We start from the raw sequence: 20,919 nt of genomic DNA, 5'->3' as shown, positions 1-20,919 counted from the left end.
TAAAGAAAAAGTAAAAGAATTTATTTTTAAAATTGGCAACCAGAATGCAAATTCCAAAAATGTAACGGTCACTTGTGTTTTTATTATTATTCTATTTACCATGGATTTGAAAATTTGGATTTGCCTACATATTTTCTATACAATTACTTCAGGAACGAAAAATTATTCCTGAAGTGCACGAAGAACCATAATTTTTTTTCTGCTTTCTTTGGCAAGTTGTTTAATTTACATTAAAAATTTCTAATTTTACGAATATGTGTTGTTGTTATTTCCCTTGGATTTTTCTTCATCTTAACCGTATCGTATTTTATTTATCTTAATTTAAATATTTTGGAGATTATTTTTATACTTCGAACTTTTCGCCAGATCGTCTGCTTTTGGCGATATCTGAATTCGGTCCCGATAATAGAACAGTACCAAACTGCCATTCATGGTGTAACATTTTTATCATTTTAAAATTCCTACTATTAGCTCACACTCTTCCTGTATCTTTTCAAATTCTCAATCGTTAATAAAATACTTTTTATTCATCCACTCAAGTTCAAATACATTTTTTTAACTTGTAGTGGTTGACACTTGATATTAATACAGTTTTTTCACATATTAAAAATTTTTAATTTTTTTTTTGTATTTAAAATTTTTTCTTTGTTGACCTAAATTATTTTTAATTAATTAATTTTCGATCGTTAATAAAATACTTTTTATTCATCCACTCAAGTTCAAATATACTTTTTTAAACGTGTAATGGATGACGATGTTCACACAGTTTTTACACATATTAAAAATTTTTAATTTAAAAAATATTTTTTGTATTTTAAAAATTTTTTCTTTGTTGACCTAAATAGGAATTGACTTGAATTGAACAAGTAATATAGTGAAAAAAAATTTTTTTATATTACTTGTTTTAATTTATTTACATAAAAACATTTCCTAAAAAATTTAAGTAAAACTCAACATCATATAAAAACTAAAAAGATTATGATTTCAAATCAAAATCGAAAAGAAACATAATGTTCTGCTCACAAATACATTCCTCATCATCACTTGTTATAGTTGTTCGGTAGCATTTGACCGGCCTTATTTCAAGATCTAGGCGTGTTTCGTCAAAACGTTCCACTGCATTTCCGGTAGGTTTAGGTTTTTTTAAAAAAATTGTCATTAGAAAGATTGTTTGCTCTTGCTTTACAAATATTTATAAATTTCTTGATGGGCAGATAAGCAATTTTCAAGATTTCTTTAAAAAATTTCCGCTCTTTCCGGCAGAGGATCGTTCTCTGACCAGACACTTTTTTATACCTTTCAGTGTGAAGTTTTTGGTTTCTTCATTAAAAAGATCCTCAGAATTACCTTCAATGGGTAATTTTTCGGATATAACTGCCACCAAACCTGATTTCTTTATTTCATTTCCCGTAATTAATTCTAGAATATCATCAACCGTTATTTCAGTGAATTCATCGCCTTCTGTTTCATAAGCAGCCCTTACTATGTAATTATACTCACGATGATTTGGCTCAACAACATTTCCCTTGACTGACTGCTTCCAGTAATGAAGCTTTCCAGCAAACATATAGAATCGATTAGCGCATTTCTTTTAGGGATGAGCCAATAATTTCTAAACAATTGAAAATTCTTTCCAAACTTCACTGACTTTCTAAACAGCGTTGTAAGAAAATTTCTGCATTTCCCAACTGCGTTGGATCGAAAACGCGTTGTAAAAGTATCGCGTTGTAGGAGGCCTACCTGTACTAATCAGGAGAGGGAAAAAAAAAAAAACTTAGCTTCCAAACAAAATAACCGAAATAAAGCTCTAGGTTTGCCACAGGAAATGACTCAGCCGGAAACCACAACGAAAGCGAAATCGCGCCAAGTAAAAACGGCCGCCAAGTTTGGCGTTTACATTCTAAGCTAAAAATTAAATGATGATTTGAATCTTAAAAAGACAAAAAAACATTACGTTCATCGTCTTTCTCGACGACATATCCCCGAACACAGAAAGCGCTGCAGAATTCTTTATGAGAAACTTTTATCCGGATAAAAATGGAACAATGTTGTCACAATACATGAGTTTTGTATGTATTTAACCGACTGCAATAAAAATAGATGAATTTATTGTCGCAGGGGTTCTTCCCTTAGATCTCAAAGCAGAAACTGAGTGTGGTACTTACAGGTTAGTTCATTTTAAGGACTCCTTCCAGCTCGATGACTCCTCATTCATAGACCAGAGCTCCTTAGAACCTCATTACCACTATACTCCCATCCACCCATCTCTCACGAAAGATATAAAATGGCTTAAACATCTACCAAAAGGACACGACTTAGAAATCTTTTCTGATGGCTCTAAAGTTTCAGAGCAAGTAGCTGCAACCTATGTCGCTTTCCACAATAATACATAAATTCACTCAGCACGGTTCAGACTTAGCGACCACGCCTCGGTTTTCCAGGCTGAGTCTTTCGCTTTAAAGAAGGCAACACCATTTTTCCATCCATCAGCTTCTACATGAACAGCATGCAGTCCTACAGGCACTAGCGTCCTACAGGCACTGAACAAGAACGGCACACAAGCCATGCACATCTCTTCGTTAAAAGAAGTGCTTATAACCCTATCTTCTTCCAGGCAAGTGTGCCTATGCTGGGCACGTAGTCATCAAGGTACCCAAGGTAACGAAAGAGCCGACTCCTTAGCTAAAGAAGCCACAAGTCACCCCTTCATCTTCTCAGAGATACCACTTTTCATAGTCGCTGCCAAACACAAGATCTTCTGCGCCTTCATGTCCATCTGGCAAGCTCGCTGGGACGACTCAGAAACACTGGTCGATACACCTACCCCATCTTTCCCGTGGTTCCCACCAAAAGGCTGAAAACAGATTTCCATCTACAACAAGCTTTCACAAATCACGGAAGATTTCCCGTGTACCTCAGCAGGTTCTGCCATCAAACCGTAAAATGTGCCTGCGATGCTTCAGCTTCTTCAGAAGACGTTTCACATTACATCCACGACTGTCCATTCGCTTCTCCCATCACAGCCTTCCTTCCTCAGCTCCAGGGATCACATAGCCTCAAAGATCTTCTTCAGGATTACTACGGACAGCGGGCCGTCAGAACTATCATAGAGCGTCATAGAGTATGCGGGGCGTCAGAACTATCATAGAGTATGCCTATTTTAGGAGAAACATAATCACAGCAGATAACCAAGTCTAAGCACCTGACGAAATGTAAAGGTAGCAAGCCTCTACTCATATATATACATGAGTAGTATATCATGTATATACATATAAATATCTCTAAGCATCTCTCTATCTCTCTTATGTATATATGTAAATATCTCTAAGCTAACTAAGCCTTTTTGCTAATTTTATTAAAAATTGTAAGTTGGAGCACCCAACAAAAGTAAAATATTGATAAATATGTTTATCTACAACAAGGTTGAAAAGATAAACAACCAAAATAGGTTACTGTAGCAACGATCAGAATAACATGACTGACATGTAGTGCCCATTGAGGGGTGAAGCAGGCGGAATAATAATAAATAAATAATCAAAGAGGAGAAACAAATCTTGAAACATGGTTCAGTGAATCTAAAGAAAGTTTTTCAAAGGGATTTACGATTGTCGCTATTTTTTTCCAATAACGGCAAATTAAAAATAAAGAGAATGAACAAAATATTAAGATCCCCACCCCCATATTATGAGGAACATATTTTATACCCAATTTGCAAATATGAAATGCCTTCTCTTTACCCACAGTGCCATCAATGAGTAGAACTGCTAATCAATGAGTAGAATTGCATCAAGATAAAACAAGTAGCCACACACGTCCAAATCCATTGTTAATTTTCGGGAAAAAACAGAACTAGAAAAAGGGTATAAATTTAGTAGAGATGTGAGTGAATCAGTGCTCTACTCAAAATGAAACTCTTCAACTGTATCTTGAACATGACACTATGTTTATGGTTTAAAACTTCACCCACAGATGGCAGCACTAGGTACATCGATCTGAAATTTGATTTCGCAAAATACTTTTACGAGTTATAATTAATTAAACTATTGTAATGAATTTAAGAAACACCACATATTCTACATAGGATTTAATTGCTAAAGAAGGGGGTGGCCACTCTTTTTGGGAAGCGTGCCACTATCTGAAAAAAAAAAAAAAGTTATGCGTGCCACTTTCAACTTTTCCAACACATTGAAAAAATATAAGCAGGTGAAAATTTTTTATTTGTAGACTGATTATGGGATTTTTGCCCAAAAAGCACATTTTTTTAAACACTATGACTATGGGAACATTATTAAACACATTATGATTATGGGATTTTTACCCAAATAGCACATTTTTTAAGTAAACTATTGTAATGAATTTAAGAAACACTGTAAGGATCTTAAGTTTTACTAACGTTTATTTTATTTTAAATCTTTACTATCACTTCTTATTTTCTACTTCCGGCCAGAATTATAAGCGTGAAGGAGTTTATGCAAAGTTGTCTGGCGAACGCCAAGTATTTAAGTGTGGCCTTTTTGCCAAGCAGAAGAGAGGAAGCAGTGAGTTCGAAGCAGGCCGCTTACCTTAGAAGTTACGCAGTTGCTATTTGCCTTCCAGGCCAGAGGTTTTAATCCTCTTGATAAATTAAACGTATTGTAGTGTTCACAGTCTCTGTGCTACATACGCTTCCTGTTATTATAAGGCCAATCTTATTCTAAAGTTAAATTAGAGTTTAGTTTTATTTTGATATCTTTTACGTTAGACCCCGAGTGGAGGGTCATTGTATTCCGAAGTACGGAAGTCATTGTATATAAAGAAAAATAAAGGGTTTTGTATACCCTTCGTCTGTATCCTGTCTACTTACTACAATTAGTGAACATAGCTTTAGTAAGCTCTCTGTTCTAGTCAGGTCATTGTATGTTTCCGAAGAAGGTAAGAAGAAACATTGAACCTGATAACACCACATATTCTACATAGGATATAATTGCTAAAGAAGGAGGTGGCCACTCTTTTTGGGAAAATTTTTTATTTAGAGGCTGATTATGGGATTTTTACCCAAATAGCACATTTTTTATGCAAGACTGAGTAGTGGACATTTAAAAAATGATATACTAAATAAAGCAAACGTACAATCCAGGGTTTTATTGTTAGTAAACATTTTTAAAGATTCAGTCAGTTAGATTATGTACAAATCAAAAATGCATAATTTGAAGCATTTAATTCTAAATAACTATTAAATAGTCAGTACTTAATTAATGTGGTTTTTGAATATGTCCAACGACAGCCATATCTTGCGCTTCTTGCCACGTGGAATTTCGTAGGCTTGGGCTGATATTAGTATCGGACAACTGAACATTAGCCAACAACGACAATACTCGTCTTCAGAGGATGTTTTAATTGTCATAGTTAATCAGTAAATTTGATGATATTTGAAAACTTGTGGCCTTGGCTACTAATGTTCAATTAAATTATGATTAGGAACAGCATGAATTACAAACAAATAGCTAAGTTTATTGCTTTTTATTGTTCAGTTATCAAAATGCGACGCTACTAGGATAGCAACGTTTGGAAACCAAAATCAAGCAATCATGAAAAAATATAAAATACTTGAAATAAAAAATAATTACTTCTCATGCAATAACTGGGCCACTACAGTTATTGCATGAAAAATAACTAGTGGCCCAGTTAACTCTAATCTATGGACAGAGATTGCACATTCTCTCAATTTTTACAAAATTATTAAAGACATTTGTTAATTACATAAAATACATATTTACCTCTAAATAATAACAGCATAAATAAAAATTGCTTTTAAAAAAGTAGAAATGATTGATTTTCGACTTCAGTGTGTGTTACCCATTTCTTCTCAGCAGCTCATTTTACTGAGAAAATTTCCAGTTAAAAGGGAGTTTTACTGTAATATACGATTCCTACTTTCTGAGAAAACTGACGTTTCCAAAATTCGTAATTTGCTCTTACTCTTATCTTCGAAATACTGGAACATTTCAATATCAAATAATTCCAATTAATTATTTATTAATATTCTAGAGTCATTAGGTTATTTTTTGAAGCAGGAGATGTGATGTAACACATGTGCAATGCCCTCCCAACTTCGACTTCTCGAGTATGCACCGAATGTGTTACTGTTAAACAATGACGACATGTTGCGAGAAGGGAGAAAATACCTTATATACAGTCAAAAGTCGTTAATTCAGACACCCATAATCCGGAATAATCTATAATCCGGACTTCAAAGCTAAAAACTTTCTGCGCATGCGCCCCGTTGGCGCATGCGCACAGGCGTTTTACGCGTGCGCGTAAATGCGTGTGCGCAAGTGCAGAATTCGTTTTCGCCTGCGCGTTTAATGTATAACGGACGGTGTAAGCTAAAATTATCTAATTATCTATTTCAGTTAATGTTAATGATTGCGTTGTTCCTTAATCTTCGAATTGGATCTCACTTATTATTTTTTGCAGACTGTAAGAGCAATTTTATAAAAGTAAACTTGAACTTTCGATTATGTCAAATAGATTTTCCGATGCTGGAACTTCCAAAGGATCTACAAAACGAAAGTATATTTCGATGTCCAACAAACAAAAAGTGGAATTGCTGCAGAAAATGGATCAAGACATGAAGAATGTGACAGAGAGGTTAGTGAAAACGAAAAAATTTCGATTGACAAGTTAGTCGGTATTCTCGGCACAACAATTAACGGGACTTGAACAGCGGAACTTTGTAACTGAACAAGAAATTATGTCTTTTTATAGAATTAAAGAGAAAGTATTATCACATAAAATGAAGCAACTTAAACAACTTACATTGAGAGAAATGTTTAATAAAGTAAACAAATAAATATTAAGCTTTTTTTTTTTTTTTTTTTTTTTTTTTTTTTTGTAAATTTTGATACCCTTTAGATCATAATTGTTCTTTATTTTATAAATTACGGTTTCATATTTTTAATTTTAGAATTTCTGCATGCCATCTTACGAGATTTAAACTGATGATCTATAATCCGGAAAAATCGATAATCCGGGTTCGCCGAAGTCCCGACGAGTCCGGATTAACGACTTTTGACTGTACTTCCCTTTTTATAAGGCGACTGCAGATTAGGGGTTTCAGTGACCAAGTCCTGCTAGTGGCAAATTATTGTTCATCACCACATTTTAGTTCGGGCGCCACTGAGTCATTAGGTTATTCTGAAGCAGGAGACATGAAAAATGAGCAATGCCCTCCCAGAGACTCGAACCTGGACATCTCGAATATGCGGCGAGTGTTTTACCGTTACACCACGAAGGCATACTGGAAGGGGAGGGGAGAAGTAGCATATAATGTAATAAATAAATTTGTTTTTTACAAAATTACAGGAAATTTTATTCTGTACGCCTTCCAATATTTACAAGAATGTAATGTTCAGCTTAGTGACATTAAATGACTGTAAAGTTTAGATGACTTTCGGGATTATTAAATCGGTTAAAAATTTTAAAAGCAAAATCTCAGTTTTCAATATTGTTGAAACTATTTATCAAGTCTTGGATTTCTAACTAATGAGCTTTTATCAAGTTTTGGTCCTGTTTCTTCAAAATATCTTCAATATTACTATTACTTGATGGACGAATTTTTGATTGTGGAAGTTTTGCACAACTCGGAGTATCTCTAGTTAGCTTCACCTTCTTCCAAGTTCCGCTGGATACAATAATGTGAGTCTTACATAGCTTTTCAAAGGTATGATATAAATATTCGGTTTCATGCCGTAGAGAATCTATGTCCAATGTATAGACTTCACGCAAAAGGGCTTGTTTCAGTTTGAAGTTACTATACAATTGAGCTCCTTTCTCTACTATGTCAGAATATCCACCTTCACTGTTATCCAGAAAAAATAAGTAAGATTCCTCTTTCATGTTTCTAAAAATTTCCTAAAAAATATATATATATATGACAATTAATTGTTAAAGGCAATTATTATTAGTCAAAAATACATAATATTGGTTCTTGTTCCATTAATAAGATATCAGAATAACACATTATAAAAGAAAAAGTAATTTTTACGTGATATTGCGTGAGTTTTACACCTGTGCAGAACAAAATATCCGGATTAATTATATCAAATTTTCCCTATTAATAATATTTAGGGCTAATCTTTGGAATATGGTAACAGGTAGTTTGGCGACATTTTGGTAAAGCCATATAGGTTACTAGCTAGGACTTCAGCAGTGTACATGGATAAAGTCAAGAGTGTGCACAATGCCATTTTTGTGCAATTCTGGGATGTTTTTTTTAAGTGAAAATAGGTCGACGTGTACATGGATGAAACCGTGTATGTGCAATCCTTAAAAACGCGGTAAGCAGTTTGCGATTCTGTACTTTCTCCCAATTTCGCACCTAATCTTCGTCATGATTAAGCACTTTTGTTCCATAAAAGTTCTAGCATAAGCATAATTCGGCTAGCAGATTGTTGGAAAAAAATGTTGAGTAAAGGAAAAAAAAAAAAAAAAAAAAAAACATGACTTTACTTTGTGAAAACAAAATGGCGTCCAAACAAAAACTAGCAGGTTGCTGTAGCAGGGTTGGTCGCCAAATTTTCGCCAAAAAATAGTTAAGTTACCATAATCCAAAGATTAACCATATTTAGTTTTTTTGCTAAAATATGCGTTATGATTTAAAATCTATAAGGCGTAAAAGTACTTATAAAAGTATAATATTGTTTCTTGTTCGTTAAAAATGTATCAGAATAACACTCACGTTAATTAAGGAATTAATGCAATGACTTTGCATTAATTCCTTTGCACATTTCATTCTATTTTGCGATTGATGAATGTTTACATTACTGAAAGATACGAGTCCAAGTCTATTTTTTGAAATAATGGCATCAGAAGAACTTGCAGACGATAAAAGTCAACTTTGTCACCTGATATCAATGGGTTAAATAAGATAAAACATTTATCGTGTTTCAGGTATAAAACGCGATACACCCATTGGAATACAAACTACCACAAAAGCGATAAACTCATCTGGGAGAAAAATATTTAATGACACTATAAAAATAAATAAAATAAAATATATTTTTAAAAAAATCTGAATGCTTTGAGATTTTACATTACGTCCAGAAGGTGTTTCTTTTTAACGTTTTATGTGTTACCTTTATTTATTAAATATCATTTTCTTCGTACTTAAACCATAAAATTCAATTCCAGTGCAATATCGCAAAATAATTTTAAAATGAGCATATCTTTACAATTTCCGATACACAATCTCGGAATGCTGGAGCTATTTTTTCCCCCCTTTAAGTATTGCCATTGCTCGCTTTGAAATCGATGAGTTTGTTAATAAAAAATTCGGTAAAGTTTCACAAAATATGAAATAGATAATAAAACAAATTCCAATATTCGGGTGGAAGGGGAAACGTAAGTTATTAAAAATTGTATGGCTCTAGGTACCGTTGTTTTATCCCAATGCGAGAAATATCCATATATTCATGCTGATTCTTTATTATTTATCTCTTTGAATATAATACAGGGCTGTAATATTTAGTGGTGAAAGTTTCAAAAGTGAATCAACGCAAAATGCCAAAACGAAATTAATAGCCCTTCCAGTCGAATGCCCTTTGGGCTAAAACATTTAAAAGTTTCCAGATTTTAAAGTCGCCCAAAAGGATTTGTTAGGTTTTTTAAGCTTTCTTTGAGCACGCAGCCTACGAGTCTGCCGTACACTCCCTTCTATTAGTCTTTTATTATTATTCAGCATCATTTTCTTTGAAATTACGCCATATACAATTCAACAGCAAAATTACAAAAATTTTAAAAGCATAGAATTTATAAGCTTAGAATTCCAATGCAGCTGTAAGTATTGGCGTATATTTTAATGTTTTTTATTTATTTTTTTCTGTCTTTTCTCAGTTTATCATACCAATGTTCAGTTTTATTATTAAGATGGCTTTACAAAACTTTTGTTCGTTTTTTTATTATTAATGTTTTGTGTGTTTACTTTAAAAATTCGAATCAACAGCAAAATCACAGAATATTCAAAACAGTATATTGTTAAGAATTTCCAATAGATAGACTCGTGCGCTGAAAATTGAAATGTTGTATTCCGTACAGTGTTGCCACAGCCACCGTACAAAGTTTGTTAATCAAAACTTCGTTTAAGTTTTACAAAATATGAAATAGCTAATAAAACATTCAAAATGCGTGCGTCCGGGTGGACATACTCGAGTGGAGTCCTCTGCGTTATTCAAAATTTGATGGCTCTAAGTACCCTTTATAATTTCACACCTCCAGAAATATACATAAACTCATGCAGATGCTCCATTATTTAATTTCTTTAAATATAATACCGAGCAATAATATTTGGTGGCAGCAATCTGAAAAAGTGATACAACGCATTTAAGTTTTTAGACGCAAAATGCCGTTACGAGATATCCGGAACTGATGTCCCGTTTGGGCTAAAAAATTCACATTTTAGTTAGAGCAAAAGAACCTAAAGGTTTTAAATTAAAGCTAAAATTCATCGATAGATTATTAGGCCAAAAGGGGCTTTGTTCTTGAAGAACTATTGTTTTCATTTTGCGATTTTGCGTCGACTCTCTACAAACGGCGAATCACTTTTCGAACTGTTGCCACAAAGTATTATCGCCCTGTGTTATATTTAAAGAAACAAAATAATGAAGAATTTGCACAAATGTTTCTCGCATTGTGATAAAACAACGGTACCTAGAGCCATCCAGTTTTTAATAACATAAACCTACTGCGAATATGGGAATCTGAAAGACAAAATTTGGAATTTGTTTTATTATCGATTGCATATTTTGTAAAACTTTAACGAATTTTTGATTAACAAACTCAAGCATTTCAAAGCGAGCCATGGCAACGTTGTACAGAAAAAAAATTTTTATCTCCAGCGCGTGAGACTGCATATTGGAAATTCTAAAGATATGCTGATTTTAAAATTATTTTGCGATATTGCTATTGAACTGAATTTTATGATTTAAGTGCGAAGAACATGATATTTAATAAATAAATGTAACACAAAAAAGTTTAAAAAAAAACCTTTTGGACGTGACTTAAAATATAAAAACCTTTATTATTATTATTATTATTATTATTATTTAGTGATTAAAATGTTTTACAAGTAATACTTTGAAGTTCTAATTGATAAATAAAGTTTGTATAATAATAAAAATAACTTACTTTTATCGTTGAACGAACAACAGTCTTATTTGGTGATTCCGTCTTAGTACGCAAAATCAACTCGGAAATAAATTTCACTATGGTAATGAAATCAGATTTTCGAATAGCATCAACGACATGCTCAGAGTCAAATTTAGTCAAATCACCTTCTAAGAATTGGAAGGTTAGTTTTATTTTTTTAGGATTGCACAGGATCCTAGGGATCTTTCCTTAGAAGTTTCTGCAGTTTCCAAATATCAGTACTCCATCCTTTACACAAATTGACAACTCTAATTTTCAAAACCAGAGGTGACGATCTTTGTTCTTCGTGCTTTTCTAGTATATCACTGACAATTTTGCAAATTCCAACTGCTTCAGGAATTGATCGACCACCTAAACAACATATCTCGAATGACTCCGAAGATACTAGACGTTCGATGAGGTTTTCTTCATATTTCAGAAGTTGAAGAAAGTGGTGAATAACAACAGCAGAATGTAAAACTGAAAATCCGTACATATAAGCACATCGGTCTGCTTTAGTATAACGAAGTTTAGGGATACACGTTTTTAGGCTTAAGTTGTGGGACCCATCGAATTTGTCTGTCAGCGATTTTTTTTACTGCTCGCATGAATTCTGTAGATTCTAATTTAAAACTCCGGTAAAGAACATGAAATGAAAACGATGTAGAAAACTTTCCACTTCCCTAATGGGATGCTTCAGAGATACATTAAACATTCCTAAGCAAACAAAAACTCGTCAGCATTGAGCAGAATTTAAATACAAATTACACCAAGACTTTATGAGCTAATTTTTATCTGGTAATTTTCCCTCCGACTTATCGTTATCAGCTAGAAAACAGCATTTATTTATCTGATGGCGAAAGTGCAATATCACGATCGTTTTTATTCATATATTTGCTTTGAAACTGGGTGTTTGCCTCTAAATAACAGCAGCATAAATAAAATTTATGCTATTGATTTAAAAAAAAATAGAAAGAATTACTTTTCGCCATAATGATTTAGTGTTACCTATTTTTCTCCTTCATTTTGCTTCTCATTCATTTGCTTTCTCATTCATTTGCAAAGATTTTTCACTTAAAATGAAGTTTTTACTGTAATAAACATTCCTAATTTCTGAGATCTTTCATGTTACTAAGCATTTCCTAAATAAATAAATATATATATGGTAATTAATTGTTCAAAGCAAATATTACTAGTCAAAAGTACATAATATTGTTTCTTGTTCCATTAAATAAGATAACAGAATAACACCCACATTATAAAACAAAAACTCATTTTTGCGTGATATTGCGTGAATATTACACCTATGCAGAACAAAAATATACGGATTAAATATATCTAATTTTCTCTATACAATGTATCCAGTTTTTTGATGAAATAAATGTTATTATTTGAAATCTATCAAGAATAAAAGTAATTATTATTAGTCGAATAAACATAATATTGTTTCATTTCCCATTAAATAAGATATCAGAATAACACTCACATTATAAAACAAAAACTCATTTTTGCGTGATATTGGGTGAATATTACACCTATGCAGAACAAAAATATACGGATTAAATATATCTAATTGTCCCTATACAATGTATCCAGTTTTTTGCAGAAATAGGTGTTATAATTTGAAATCTATTATGAATAAAGTAATTATTATTAGTCGAATAAACATAATATTGTTTCATTTCCCATTAAATAAGATATCAGAATAACACTCACATTATAAAACAAAAATTAATTTTTATGTGATATTGCATGAATATTACACTTGTGCAGGACAAAAATGTCCGGATTAAATATATCTAATTTTCCCTATACAATATACCTAGTTTTTTGCTAAAATACGTGTTATAATTTAAAATGTATAAGGAATCTATTAAGGATTCGTAATTTTTTCATAGTTTTATCGCTTAAATCCTGCAACTTTTCAGTTTTAAACCATTCGAATTTTTGTTAATGTTGCAGAGTTGTTATGTTATTTTTTAAAGCAGATGTGAAAAATGTGCAATGCCCTCGCCGAGACTCGAACCTGGACTCTCGAATACACACCGAGTGTGCTACCAGTACACCAACGAAGGCATGCTGGAAGTGGGGAAGAAATCGCATATAATGTAATAAATAATTTTTTTTTACAGAATTACAGGAAATTTTATTCTCTATGGTTTTCAATATTTACAAGAATATGATATTCAGCTTAGTGACATTAAATCGCTGAAAAGTACAGATGAGTTTCGTGACTCTTAAATCAGTTAAAAAATTTAAAATCAAAATCTCTGTTTTCAATATTGTTGAAACTATTTATCAAATCCTGGATTTCTAACTCATGAGCTTCTATCAACTTCTGGTCCTGTTTCTTCAAAATGTCTTCAATTTTACTAGTACTTGATATACGAACTTTTGATAGTGGATGTTTTGCACAGCTCGGAGCATCTCCAGTTAGTTTCACCTTCTTCCAAGTTCCGCTAGATACAACTGTGTGAGTCTTACATAGCTTTTCAAAGGTATGATATAAATATTCCGTTTCATGCCGTAAAGAATCTGTGTTCAATGTATAGACTTCATGCAAACGCGCTTGTTTCAGTTTGCAGTTACTATACAATTGAGCTCCTTCCTCTACTATCTCGTAATAATCGCCTTCACTGTTATCCAGAAAAAATAAGTAAGCTTCATCTTTCATGTTTCTAAAAATTTCCTAAAAATATATATATATGACAATTAATTGTTAAATGCAATTATTATTAGTCAAAAATACATAATATTGGTTCTTGTTCCATTAAATAAGATATCAGAAGAACACACACATTATAAAACAAAAACTAATTTTTACGTGATACTGCATGAGTGTTACACCTGTGCAAAACAGAATATCCGGATTAAATATATCTAATTTTCCCTATTTAATATATCCAGTTTTTTTGCTAAAATAGGTGTTATAGTTTGAAATCTATAAGGAAAAAAAGTAATTATTATTAGTCAAAAATGAATAATATTGGTTCTTGTTCCATTAAGTAAGATATCAGAATAACACACACACACACTATAAAACAAAAACTAATTTTCACGTGATACTACAGTATTACACCTATGCAGAAAAAAAATATACGGATTAAACATATTTAATTTTCCCTAAACAATGTGTCTAGTTTTTTGCTGAAATAGGTGTTGTAATATGAAATCTCTAAGGAATAAAAGTAATTATTACTAGTCGAATAAACATAATATTGTTTCATTTCCCATTAAATAAGATATCAGAATTAACAGTCACATTATGAAACAAAAACTAATTTTTATGTGATATTGCATGAATATTACACTTGTGCAGGACAAAAATGTCCGGATTAAATATATCTAATTTTCCCTATACAATATATCCACTTTTTTTGCTAAAATATGCGTTATAATTTAAAATGTATAAGGAATCTATTAAGTATTCGAGTATTATAAAATGTATAAGGAATCTATTATCTATTGAGTGTTACAGCCGTGCAAAACAGAATATCCGGATTAAATATATCTAATTTTCCCTATTTAATATATCCAGTTTTTCTCTAAAAAAAGTGTTATAGTTTGAAATCTATAAGAAATAAAGGTAATTATTATTATTCAAAATATATAATATTGTTTCTTGTTCGGAAGATAAAAATAACACATTCTAAAACAAAAACTAATTTTCACATGATATTGCATGAGTATTGCACATGAGCAGAACAAAATATCGGGATTAAATATATTTAATTTTCCCTATTTAATATATCCAGTTTTTCTCTAAAATAGGTGTTATAGTTTGAAATCTATAAGGAATAAAAGTAATAATTATTAGTCACACATAATATTGTTTCGTGTTCGGAAGATAAAAATAACACATTCTAAAACAAAAGCTATTTTTCACGTGATATTGCGTGAGCAGAACAAAATATCCGGAATAAATATATCTAATTTTCCCTATACAAAATATTCAGTTTTTTGCTAAAATATATGTTCAAATTTAAAATTTATAATGCATAAAAGTAATTTTTATTAGTCAAAAATACATAATATTGTTTCTTGTTCCATTAAATAAGACATCAGAATAACACTCACATTATAACACAAAAATATATTTTTACGTGATATTGCTTGATTGTTAGACATGTGCAGAACGAAATATCTGGATTAAATATATCTGACTTTCCGTATACAAAATATCCAGTTTTCTCTAACATATGTGTTATAATTTAAAATGTATAAGGAATAAAATAACTTTATAAATAGATTGCGTGGGTGCTCATATCTGTGTTGTATTTCATAGAGCAAAGATGGAAAATAAGAGAACGAGAACGGTGCACAATAAGATTGTCGAAAGGTTCTTAAGCATTTCAAAGAGATTTTTTTTTAACTTTTTTTTTTTTTTTTAGTCCAAAGGGATTTGAATCCCGAAGGACTATTAGTTTCGTTTTGGCATTTTGCGTCGGACTCATAAATGTCGGTTCACTTTTCAAACTGTTGCCACAAAATGTTTGTTAGAGTCCTGCATTATATTTGAAGAAATTAAATAATGAAAAATCTGCATAAATGTATGTATATTTCTCGTATTGTGATAAAACAACGGTACATAGAGTCATCGAATTTTGAATAACGTAATCCTCCAACGAATATGAGCATGTGGAAGACCAAATTTGAAATTTGAAATTTGCTTTATGATCGATTTCCTATTTTTTAAAACTTTGACGAATTTTTGATTAACAAACTCAAGGATTTCAAAGCGAGCAATGGCAACGTTGTGCAGAAAAAACATTTTTATCTCCAGCGCGTGAGTCTCTGTATCGGAAATTCTAAAGATATGCTCGTTTTAAAACTATTTTGCGATATTGCTGTTGCACTGGATCTTATGGTTTAAGTGCGAGGAACATGATATTTAATAAAGAAAGGTAACACACAAAATGTTAAAAAACGCCCCTTTGGACGTAATTTAAAATCTGAAACATTTCAGATTTTTTTTAGTCCAAAGGGGCTTTGTCCCTGAAGGACTATTGTTTTCATTTTGCGATTTTGCGTCGGACTCATAAACGTCGGTTCACTTTTCAAACTGTTGCCACAAAATGTTAGAGTCCTGCATTATATTTGAAGAAATTAAATAATGAAAAATCTGCATAAATGATTGTCTATTTCTCGCATTGTGATAAAACAATGGTAAATAGAGCCATCGAATTTTGAATGACGAAATCCTACTGCGAATATGGGCATCTGAAATCCCAAATTTGGAATTTGTTTTATTATAGATTTTATATTTTGTTAAACTTTAACGAATTTTTGATTTACAAACTCAATGCTTTAAAAGCGAGAAATGGCAACGTTATATAGAAAAAAAAATACTTTTATCTCCAGCTCGCGAGACTGTGTATATCGGAAATTCTAAAGATATGCTTAATTTAACATTATTTTGCGATATTGCTCTTGAACTGAATTTTATGGTTTAAGTGCAAAGAACATGATATTTAATAAATAAAGGTAACACTCAAAACGTTAAAAAAACGTCCCTTTGGACGTAATTTAAAATCTGAAACATTTCAGATTTTTTTTTTTTTATTTTTTATTTTTTTTTTTTTTAAATTTAAGCTATTTTTTTATCAGTTTTAATACCTTTGGTTATCCATCGGCAGCTCATCCTGAATCAGATTAATCATCGAAGAATTATAGTTGTTACATTGTCGGATAAATTAGAAAACAATCATTCAAATAAAATTTACTGTATGTAATCCACCAATTTCGGAAAACATTTTTAAATCGTTCAAGTTTTACCAATAATTACATTTCTTATAATTTTAAACTTCCATGTTGAAAAACTAAGACTTCACAACGTCTTGCAATTTAAAAAATTTATAAAAAATCTATCTTTCTATCTTAGAATCTGTAGGCTATTTTGAAATTAAAAATTAAATTAACTTCAAATATCTCATCTAATTGTTCTAATAATGAAATTAAATTTTATACTTTTCTATTTAGATAATTTAGTGCTTGTTTACTTCCACGCCTATCGAATTAATTTCCACCTTTTCGTTGCCCTGCGTTGGCAACACGCTTTTGAGATTTGTCGTTCGTAGAATTCGGTCGCTAAAAGCGTAGCTGACCTGTAACTGTTGTAAATCTTATTTTAATGCTTATGTGTATTGCTAAATTATTACTAAATGTTTACGTATAATGTTTTATTATTAAATGTATTCAGTTTGGTTTAAATAGACCGAGAATGATTGAATTTATTATTTTAGAAGTTTCAGCACTTTCCAAACATTAGTACTCCATCCTTTACGCAAACTGACAACTGTAATTTTCAAAACCAGAGGTGACGATCTGTGTTTTTCAAGTATATCACTGACAGTTTTACAAATTCCAACTGCTTCAGGAATTGATCGGCCACCTAGACAACATATCTCCAATGATTCCGAACACAGTAGACGTTTGATGAGGCTTTCGTCAGATTTAAGAAATTCAAGGAAGTGGTGAATAACAACAGCAGAATGTAAAACTGAAAATTCATAAGTGTAAGCACATCTCTCGGCTTCGTTATGACGAACTCTGGAGATATATTCTATGCTTAAGTTGTGGGATCTACCGCATTTGTCTCTGAGCGATTTTCTTACTGCTTCCACGAAATCCGTAGATTCTAATTTAAAACTACGGTAAAGAACATTAAAATAAAAACGATGTAGAGAACCTTCCACTTCTTGAATCGGATGCTTCAGCGATATAGTTGACATTCCTACGCAAGAAAAAGCTCCTCAGACTTGAGAAGAATTTAAAAAACTGCGCCGAGACTGCAGTGCTAGTATTTGAAATAGTATTTCGTGAGCTGATTTTCATCCAGTAATTCCCCTTCGAGTTATGTTCAAGGCAAGCGTTGGGGTCACGTGGTAAAAAAGAACAATCAGAAGTTGTCGCTAAAAATTAATGGCGGCAGAATTAGCGATGAACGCTGGCTTATCTGCATACTGAAATAAAAAAAATAAAATAAAATAAAAAAAAAAAAAACCAGCAACCAGCTGAATTTAGTTAAAAAAAATAAAATAAGATAACTGCAACTATAGTACAGTATCTATGTTTAGAGTAAAGATTTTATGCAAACGCGCGTGTTTTAGTTACTGACCCAATCAGTAACGAGGTCTATTAATAAGACGGCAATTTTGCACCAAAGTGGGAACGAAAACGTCTTTGTGTTGTCATCAAACGTTTTTTTTTCCAGAAGCGTCAATCATCATCCGCTCGGCACACAATCGGACATTATCCGTCAACTTTCAGATTACTGTTTTGCGGAATATTACTGTTCGATCCTTACATATACTAGTCTTTTTATGAACAAAAGCGCACGAATATGTGTTTCCAACATTCAACATTGTTACGGATTTTGTATTTGTTTTAGCTTTTTTAATTCCTTGTACGAAGTAAAAAGGAAGTATTGTAATCGCGAAAAATTTCAGGCAGCATATTTCAACGAAAATATCCATTTTGACCGCTATCGAATGCAATTTAATGATGTTTTTGCGTGATATCTGTACGTAAGGACAGAATAAAAGACTCGTTTCCTCCAAAAAAATTATAAAACTGCTTTAAAATTAATTCTGAAGACAATTTTTCGCGGCGTCTGTACGAACGTATGTACGTATCTCGCATAACTCAAAAACGAGTAGCCTCAGAACGTTGAAATTTTGTATATATGACTACTATAACATGTAGATGTGCACCTCGTATTTTGGTTGCAATCGGCCGCACCAAACGTACATAAATATATTTATATATATATATGTCCACTCTGTTACCCGGCTCAGTGATCTCAGTTTTTTTACTCTTATGTGTTTGTAAATTGTACATTTTTTGCTTTAAAAATGATTGAATTATGCTGTTTTTATCTTCCGGTTAAGGTTTCTATGCCTTTAGTAAATTTGTACGCAATATTTTTAGAATTAACCACAGTTTTAAAGCTGTTTAAGTGCCGCTAAGCCTTTTTTTTTTTATGGCGGCCATTGATTGTTTACATTTGAAACAGCAGACTAGTGGATTTGTTGCCAATCTAGAGAAGCTTAGCTTCGCAACAACAAAGATAACGCCTTCATTTATTATTGCCAATTAAATAATGCTTAATAATTTCTGGAATTTTTTCGAGGAAATAAGTGTTTAAGATTTACTTCGTAATTTTTAATACGGATATTTTGAGTTTTTATGTATTTTTGCCTTCTCGCGAAGCGAGAACTGAATTAATTGAACGAGAAATACTCATTCGTTTGTGAAATGTTTCTTTTTTGTTTTGTTTGCTTAATTTCTTTTATGCATCATTCTAGCTTTATTATAGTATTTGAATAGAACATGTGGCAACGATTAGATAATTCTATTCTTTAAATGATATAAATTTTGTGCATTATGAGTTATAATATGAACGAAATACAATACTGTTAAGTGAATCTAGCGCTAGAGTAAATGCGTGTAATTTAATATTCCGTACAAGGAAGTCATGTGGTGTACACATTAGAATTTGTAATCAAAATTGTTTTATATTCCCTTGCAATGTAGCACGAGACTTATTTGAAGCGAAAGCTACGCCGAAGGAATTAAAAATACAGGAGAACTTTTTAATAAATAGATATCTCGTAATTGTACTATTTTGCTATCCAGAAAAATCGAGAAAACAGGAGAAGGTTCTCGTGCACGATTAAAATTTTTAAATCGTGCAGTCTCGTGCACGATCAAAACATCTCAGTTCAGTTGTTTTTCTTAACTTCATGTTGTTGATTGTAGCGAATTGGCGGTGAGATTTCTCTGTTTTGAATTGAGTTCTATTCGAGTTTTAGTAGCTTAAAATATAACTACTGTGAGATATTACGAATATCTCTGATGTTTCAGATTTTAAATTACGTCCAAAGGGGCGTTTTTTAACCTTTTGTGTGTTACCTTTCTTTATTAAATATCATGTTCCTCGCACTTAAACCATAAGATCCAGTGCAACAGCAATATCGCAAAATAGTTTTAAAACGAGCATATCTTTAGAATTTCCGATACAGAGACTCACGCGCTGGAGATAAAAATGTTTTTTCTGCACAACGTTGCCATTGCTCGCTTTGAAATCCTTGAGTTTGTTAATCAAAAATTCGTCAAAGTTTTAAAAAATAGGAAATCGATCATAAAACAAATTTCAAATTTGGTCTTCCACATGCTCATATTCGTTGGAGGATTACGTTATTCAAAATTCGATGACTCTATGTACCGTTGTTTTATCACAATACGAGAAATATACATACATTTATGCAGATTTTTCATTATTTAATTTCTTCAAATATAATGCAGGACTCTAACAAACATTTTGTGGCAACAGTTTGAAAAGTGAACCGACATTTATGAGTCCGACGCAAAATGCCAAAACGAAACTAATAGTCCTTCGGGATTCAAATCCCTTTGGACTAAAAAAAAATGTTTCACGTTTGTCTCTCCCAATGAGGAAACGGGAAAACAAGTTGTTGCGATGTCATTCGTCATTCTGCAACAATGTGTTGAACTCCACATGTATGTTCCTGCATCAGGAGGACAACGAGCTACGCAGTTTGAAGTCCTTAAAAGCAGGAATGTAATCCACATACAGTAGTTTGTTTACTGTCTCAGTTCAGCCAGAGTATGCATGGGACACACAAAGGAGATATTGTGGAATCAAGAATTAAATTATCTTCAAATATTTCATCTAAATATTTTAATAATGCCAAAAACGGCAAAAACATTTTAGCCTAATTTAAAATGCATTCT

The 20,919-nt window shown here is 31.9% G+C and overlaps 1 protein-coding gene and 1 long non-coding RNA gene across 3 annotated transcripts in view; both read right to left on the bottom strand.

Annotated features, from left to right (window-relative positions):
* Positions 1 to 5,099: 5,099 nt before the first annotated feature.
* Positions 5,100 to 12,252, bottom strand: LOC146996589 (uncharacterized). The gene is made up of 2 exons (XR_004758699.2): positions 11,164 to 12,252; positions 5,100 to 7,893 (listed from the first exon to the last, which is right to left on the bottom strand). It is a non-coding gene; the product is annotated as an uncharacterized LOC146996589 (long non-coding RNA).
* Positions 12,253 to 13,282: 1,030 nt separating this feature from the next.
* The window catches only part of LOC118191926 (uncharacterized), a 47,464-nt gene continuing 39,827 nt past the window's right edge, over positions 13,283 to 20,919 (bottom strand). The window contains exon 2 of one of the 2 annotated variants that reach the window (XM_035362793.2): positions 13,283 to 13,852. In XM_035362793.2, coding sequence (XP_035218684.1) covers positions 13,406 to 13,852 — 447 coding nt within the window. In that variant the 3' untranslated portion in view covers positions 13,283 to 13,405. The remainder of the gene's footprint in view (positions 13,853 to 20,919) is intronic. The other variant, XR_004758698.2, reaches the window with a different exon arrangement.

Source organism: Stegodyphus dumicola, chromosome 7 (assembly GCF_044657685.1).
Source record: "Stegodyphus dumicola isolate Sdum_Otavi_A_Nest chromosome 7, ASM4465768v1".
In the NCBI taxonomy this organism is placed as follows: Eukaryota; Metazoa; Arthropoda; class Arachnida; order Araneae; family Eresidae; genus Stegodyphus; species Stegodyphus dumicola.
Note: the sequence above shows the minus strand (reverse complement) of the source record. Positions and strands in the feature narration are given on the sequence as shown.